The following is a 7480-nucleotide window of genomic DNA, read 5'->3' as shown; positions in this document are numbered from 1 at the left end:
CACTGCTCCTCACCGTGGATAAATGAGGCATTGCAGTTGGTTTTCACTCTGGCAGCTTAGGGGCGTTTCCAGTCGGGACCTCATTGACCACGTCATCGCGGGGGGATCGCATTTCCCCCCTGCTTCCATTATCGGCCAGCCAAGGACCGGTCAAGGACCAGTCAAGGAGCCATCAAGGAAACACGGGAACTTTGAAATGGCTTCATCTGTACCCCTCCGACCAAATCCCCAGAGCAAGAAAAAACAGCCAGCAGGAGGCCCAGCCGCAGGCCCATGCTACAAGACCGGGTAAGATATTTAATGATACTTATCCTATGAGTGAAATGCCAAATCCGAGAGTAGATTGGATAAAAATATACAACTGTAGGCAAAGTGAAAATGAGGAAGTCATGTCCTACTTTGCACGACTGAAAGTAGTGCTAGATGCAAACAGTGGTCTTACAATAACTAATATTAATGAAGTCGGCTCTGCTTACAATCAATTACTAAAAACTGTCTTCTTACAGGGACTGCAACCTGCCATTTCTGGGTTTGTAAAACAACACCTGGTGGGGTGGCAGACAAGCTCTGTGAAGAGTATTAAAGATTATGTTGTACACGCTGAAAAGGTTTTGAAAGATAAAGCAGAGACAAAACGTGTGAATAAGGAAAAGAAAAGTAAATCAAATATGACTGATCTTTTTTCCTTTCTCTCTCTGAAACACCACCGAGGCAACTCGGCAGGGAGGGGCGGCCACGGAGGGCGAGGAAGGAGGGGCAGAGGGAAACGGAGGAGAGGCAGGAAAGGAGGCAGAGGAGGAAAGGATGGAGCCTGTTTCATTTGCAAAAAAATTGGCCAAAGAATGCCACTTGGAAGGGGGAGGAGGAGGATCCGACGAGTGGGCATGACTGACCAACTCAGTGACTGCAAAGAAATCAGGTCATGCAGGCACACCCACACCCACACACACACATACACACACACACACACACGCAGTTGAGGAGATAGAAGATATTCTAAATTTAGAAACAGTAGAAACTCTCTTTATAAAGAGGTAAAAGAGGTAAAATAATAATAAATAATCAAATAATAAAATAAATAAATAAAGTTCTTATGTGACTCAGGCGCTTGTAGAACAGTGATCATCTCTTTACAAGGTTTAAAAATTGCCTCAATTTTTAAAAGAAAAAAAAGAAGTAATCTTTGTCAAATCAGCAACTGGACATTTGTGTTCGGAAGCGTTAACAATTCCCACTCTTATTGAAGATCTCAAAACTAAAAAGAAGGGTACTCTATCCATAGCAATATCAACCCTCTGCCCTGTGAATCTGTTAGGGAGAGATGTAATGATTGAGCTAGGGATAGGGGTGATACAAACACCAAGGGGAAAGTGTGTCTAAAAAGTTTTCGTGTAAAGCCTGGGATAGGACCCCGAGAGTGAGACCGGACTGAGGTTAGCTCAGCCTAGAAGCTTGTCTCACTGGGCAATGTTTTGCACGAAATAACTGACCAAGAGGAGTCATTCACACTGAACCTGTATCTGTGGGGGTAAGGGTGGGAGAGACTGGGTTAAATGTGTTAAAAGGACAACTAGAATCAACCTATTGGTACAGTCTGGACCTGGTGACGACTGGGCCCAGTTCTGTTACCAGTGAGTTGAGAAAAAAAATATATATATATATATATATATATATATATATATATATATATATATACTGTGTATTTGTGTATATATATATATATATATATATGCTGTAGACAAAATTTCTCCAAGAGCATAGAACAAAACAAAAGATAACCAGGGCCAGATGAAGACTTTGAAAAATTCTTTTTCAAAAGCTAAACAGCAAGCTAAAGCTCACTAATCTATATTGGGACACAACAGGATTCATGGGAGTTGTGTGTTCTCTCCTTGAGGAAGACAGAAAGCTGTATCAGGGCTGCAGAACACCTCATGTTTCCTTAGCAAAGCCAGAGCAGGCCAGATGGGGGGATGTGTGAATGTTTGTAACAAAAGTTGAAAATGTCAAACATACAGTGGGTACCAGTAAGTAGTGATCCCGATGTATATTATTCGCCAGGATTACAAACTTATTGTAAAAAAAATATTGAACTGGTGTACACAGGCAGTAAAAGCTGTACACATGATTGAAAAGCCAAAACAGTACTGAGTTATGCTCAACCTGACTCCAAAAGAGGAGGGGGAGCTTAAATAAATACCAGTAACATTATGGTCTGCGGGCCCAGCTGATGTAGGATTAATGAAAGACACACTGCCTATATCAATAATACCTAAAAGCTCGTATAGACCTTATCAGAGACTATATCCATTAAAGTAGGCCATGCAAAGCAATATTTCTAAATTTACTCCACCGCAGGGTGGTCAGATTGTAGATGACATTTCTATAGTTAATATGGCATTTACCACATATGGTTTTACAAATTACTCTAAAAAAAATAGTGCAGCGTGCACTATTTGTGCTAAAAATAATCCACAAGGGAAAATACCTGAAGCACAATATCCTTTCCAAAAGATATGTATGGATTTCATTGAACTGACACCATGTGAGGGAAAGAAATACTGTTTGGTGATAATTGATATGTTTTCAAAATGGATTGAAGTATTCCCAACAAAACATCAGGATGCATTAACAGTAGCAAAAGCGTTAACAAGGGATCTTATCCCTAGGTTTGGAATACCAGAAATCATGTATAGTGATAATGGAAAACATTTTGTAAACCAAGTGATACATCATCTTGCATTGGTGTTTGGCATAAGTGTAAAAAATCATTGTGCATATCATCCACAGTCAGCAGGGCTAGTGGAAAGAACTAATGGTACTTTTAAATCAAAATTAAAGAAAACAATGACAGAGACAGGGAAGAACTGGATGTACTGTCTTCCGTTGGTTATGTTAAACATGCACATTCTTCCAGGGGTGAGAGGGATTTCACCATTTGAGATATTTTATGGAAGACCTTACACATTGCCAGAATTAAAACCATTTATTCGAGATGACAGTGAAATGGAGGCAACATTAGCTGACTATATGGCAAAAATGTTAAAGAGACAAGCTATTACGTCCTCCATCATCTCTCCTTCACAGGAAACAGCTGACCAGGATCCACTTCTGAAACCTGGTGACTGGACTTTCATAAAGGTCATAAAGAGGAAGTACTGGCACTCTCCAAGGTGGGAGGGACCATACCAAGTGCTCCTCTCAACACCGACAGCGATAAGAATAGCTGAGAGAACTTCCTGGATACACTTATCACATTGTAAAAAGGTGAAAGAACTGTCAGACTAGAGTTTGCCTTGATTACCTGTCTAACCTGTTTTCCCTGTTTCCTCAGCGGACCTCAAAGACCGGCTGCAAAGGGGGACTGTTGCTCTAGGCAAGTTCCTCTCAAACCGGTGAAGAATCAGGCTGTTTTCCAAAAAGTGTCCTGGGGAGTAGAAGGGGAACGGGAAGGAGGGTTCTTGGGGAAACCCAACTGCTGAATTTCTGATTGGCAACCTTAAGGTAACTTTGCATCACCAACACCATGCAGACTAGACAGCACAGACCTTGGCACCCTTTCAGATTCCCAGGGCTGTGCGGGCTGAAAGGAACTACTTGTGTTTTCCTGACTTTAAGCCTTATAGTTGTGATGACCGTGTCGAGCTTGACTGCTTTATACGAATCTTACCATGGGATGAAGGGGGAAAACCAGACTAACATTACTGGACTAAGACGACCGACTAGGGCTCTCACACAGGATGACGATGTAGCCGGAGAGGATAATCTGTGGTACAAGACAATACATCTCTTCACAAGGAGGGTGGGGGTCAATGACAGCTGCTATGTGTGTGCGCTGTGGCCACATTCAGCTGGGTATACAGTGCCTGTGATTCCCCGGCCTCTATCTGAAGTGATGGGTGTACTGATGGCATTTGCTTTCACTAATACCACAGATGTGACAGACACTAACAAGTCTAAGAATATGACACACATGAAAGTATGTAATCTTGCACAACCTCTGAAACTTTTGAATGCCTCTGTGTCTGACTGCAGTGGGAGGGAGATAAGGGGGATGAATATGTCTGGGTGGGATCCTATGGTATTTAGCCCCTTGTTTGAAGTTAACCCCACTTGGCTTCCAGCAGGAGGTGTGTGTTTTCAGAGACGATGCAGGAAATCCACTTACTATCTGGGACGGGCCCACTGTAATGTGACTGTGCAAGCCACTTGCGGGAGGAGGAATGGCTCCACCTCTCCGTGTTTGATGAGCAGGCCTCTCCTCGAGAAACTAAATCTGACTCAGGAGCTCTTCTCACCTGGAGATAATGGTAGCAGTAGTTTTACAGCTATTATGCCTGATGATAGTGGTTTTGGTAGCCTCACTGAACATGTATGGGTGTGTGGGAAACATGTGTATCAAGCACTAAGACCCCAGTGGTGTGGAACATGTTTCCTAGCTAAACTATTCCCACTAGGGATGCAAATTATCGATTAATTCATTAATCATTAGTTGATTGACCTTATCGATCGATTAACGATTAACTGATAAGCGGCTTTTTTCCTGAGAATGTAAATTTCTCACGGTATCAATAGTGTCTTTAACATAAAAAGCAAAATATTGCTTATTTACTGAATAAAAATGCATGTTATATTGCACAATTGATGTTTTATTGTACCAGTTGGGATACTGTGCAGATAATGGCATTCATGTAGTTTAACAAAATAAATTATGCACAGAAAATTAAAATACATAAAAAATAATTGTGCACTGGCTCACCTGTTGCATGTGAAATATTAAGCAAAATAAAATACATTTTAAATAAAAATCTAAACAATACGGGTAGGCTTAGCCTACACAATATTAAGCCTACATATAATAAAATGGTAAAGTACATATGAAAAACTTGAAAAATTAGCAGCAGCATTTATAATCCCCCTTGGTCTGAGAAAGGTAACAGTAAGATTACTAGTCCTAACTTCAAATATATTCTGAACACAATTTAAATCATCCCTGAGGAAGGTGACAGTAACATTAGAGGGCGTCCCTTAGAACAGTCAAATGAAGATATAGGCTACCTCTCCTGAAACAAAAACATTCCTGTCTCAATGTGTTTTGAATAGGCTCCTGACCTAGACCCCTCTATTTTTGTTCAAGAAAATAAGCATATTAACGTGATCAGGAGTAAGTCGTGTGCGCAGCCTGTTTACAGTGAGGCCAGCTGCTGAGAATACACGTTCAAATGGGACAGACGTGCCCGGTATGCACAGATATCGTCGTGCCACATTTGCCAGCCTTGGAAATCTCCCTTCATTGACTTTCCACCATTCTGTGGGACTGGAATCAAGGAGTGGTGAGGCATCCTTCAGAAACATGTCCACTTCCTTTTCTATGTCATCATTGCTGCTGGTGGTATAGTTTTCACCCAGTAGAAGAGTCATAGCAGAAGTGTGTCTCTGAAGTGCAGCTCCCTGGACTGGCACATCATCTCCAGTGGTGGCTTCATTTGTTGATGTGGAGTCCACATGTTCTGCCATAGCCAGTTCAAGCAGTTTGGAATGAGCTGAGATCCTGCTTGCTGGGCTTAGAAATCCCAGGTGCTTATGTCGAGGGTCCAGCATCGTTGCTATCATTGGTGTTATTGATGTGAGGTCTTCAGACTCAACCTGTTAAAATTAAATAAAGGAGAAAGCTAGCATCAGAGTTTTATTTAATAAGGTTTGACATGACAAGGGTACAACTGCATAAAAACGCAGTTTACACTGTGACAATGTGTCGGTGATAAGTTATTCACTCCATAATCTGTTAAATATATATATATACCTCAAATTTGATCGAAGAGTTTAATTAATTAATGACCATAGCTTACCTTCATCCGTTCACCCAACGAAGTACGCACTTTAGATTTGAATTCCGCCACTCTGCTGCTGTCTCCATTTGCCATCTTGAGATGCGTGTTGAGCAGACTAAATGTGATGGGGTACGTGTTGGATATGGATACCTCAGTCTCTGCTGACATTACAGTAGTTGCACATTGGAGAGCCTCCAGTGCTGGCGCGATGTCCTCCATAAGCTGCCAGAAGTCGTCTCTCAACTCAAGCGTCCTCGCATCTGTAAGTTTGGTCTCTGAGCGGTCTGATAGTACAGCACACACGGCCCATCGCTGTTCTACGAGTCTGCCAAACATTGCATGTACAGAGTTCCACCTGGTTTTACAGGACTGAATGAGCCGATGAGCTGGTAGCTGCATTTGTTTTTGTTTTGCTTCTAGCGCTTTCGTTGCTGGTGTGCTGTGATTGAAGTGCTTGACCAACCTGCCAGCAGCTGCAATCACTCGGTTGACACCAGCAGCAGCAAATCCGTCATTGACGGCCAGATTTAAAGTATGAGCAAAGCAACAAACTGATTTCCAACTGACTCGTGCAGGGTTGTTTGCTGAGACAATGTTCCGAGCGTTGTCGTGTACACAGGCTATTACACGCCCGGTGAGTCCCCATGACTCCACAGCCTGGTTCAGTTTGTCAGCTAAATTATCAGCTGTATGTCTCTCTGATAAGCTCTCCGTGAGAAGGACTGCCGACTTTACCTGCCAGTCGTTTTCAATGTAGTGGCAAGTGATCGTGATGTAGCTTTCTGTAGTCAGTGCTGTCCAACAATCCGTCGTCAGAGCCACATTAGCCGCGGATAACAGTGTTTTTAGCTTAGCCTTCTTATTTTTGTAGCGTGCTTCCAAGTGGGAAGTTATAGTCGCTCGCGAAGGGATATTATATCCTGGCTCCATGAATTGTATTAACTCCCGAAATCCCTCGCCCTCAGTGGTGCTAATTGGCATCATATCTCTTTCAATCATCCCGCAAATTCTCTGAGTAATGCCCTCAGCTTTCCTGTGGTCGCATACTCGCCTTCCCACCACAGCAGCGATTGTTGGTTGTGAAGGCGACGAAATGGCTACATGCAAGTTGTTCAGGTGGTATCTTAGCGAACTCGTAGAGCTGTTGAATTTAAATGTAGCACCGCAGAGTTTGCATTGTGCGTCTTTTTCATCGTTAATTAGTCTAAAATGCTCCCACACTCCACTCCGTTTTGACCGCCTCATGTTTGCTTTTGTTTTTTTTTGCTGCCTCAAGTTTGTGTCAGGTCTAGCTCTCGCAGCCCGCGAGAATCTCAGGTTACGTTCAAGTACGTCCTGTGGGAAACGGTCTTAGATTGCAATGTTCAATTAGTCGACAATTAATTTAATTTAATCGAGTAAATTCTTATCGACAATTAATCGATAGTCGATTAACCGTTTACATCCCTAATTCCCACACATGACTGTCCGCAGCACTCTTACCTATCATCACACACACTATAGCCACTTCTACAAGTCTAGACAGCGCAGGGAGACAGACACTCAAGCCGTGCGCATTTCCGGCGGAGTGAAATTTTTGTCAGGAATTCTGCCGTGGTACGGAACTGTAAATAATGCACACCGTCTTGATGAGATTGCTGTAGAAGTAG

The 7480-nt window shown here is 42.6% G+C and overlaps 1 protein-coding gene across 1 annotated transcript; it reads right to left on the bottom strand.

Annotated features, from left to right (window-relative positions):
- Nucleotides 1–3709: 3709 nt before the first annotated feature.
- On the bottom strand, nt 3710–7076 carry LOC128382396 (uncharacterized). The gene is made up of 3 exons (XM_053342384.1): nt 6380–7076; nt 5191–5543; nt 3710–3766 (listed from the first exon to the last, which is right to left on the bottom strand). The coding sequence occupies exons 1-3, from the start codon at nt 7074–7076 to the stop codon at nt 3710–3712; spliced, it is 1107 nt and encodes a 368-aa protein (XP_053198359.1).
- Nucleotides 7077–7480: the final 404 nt, after the last annotated feature.

Source organism: Scomber japonicus, chromosome 21 (assembly GCF_027409825.1).
Source record: "Scomber japonicus isolate fScoJap1 chromosome 21, fScoJap1.pri, whole genome shotgun sequence".
Classification (NCBI taxonomy): domain Eukaryota; kingdom Metazoa; phylum Chordata; class Actinopteri; order Scombriformes; family Scombridae; genus Scomber; species Scomber japonicus.
The sequence above is the reverse complement of the archived record's forward strand: the minus strand, read 5'-3'. Positions and strand labels throughout refer to the sequence as shown.

Coding starts and splice junctions, on each gene's coding strand:
- LOC128382396 (XM_053342384.1), bottom strand. CDS start 7,076: ATGAGGCGGTCAAAACGGAGTGGAGTGTGGGAGCATTTTAGACTAATT. Junction 5,544..6,379: donor AGTCAGTTGGAAATCAGTTT/GTTGCTTTGCTC, acceptor GCAGGATCTCAG/CTCATTCCAAACTGCTTGAA. Junction 3,767..5,190: donor TCTCAGCAGCTGGCCTCACT/GTAAACAGGCTG, acceptor CTTGTACCACAG/ATTATCCTCTCCGGCTACAT.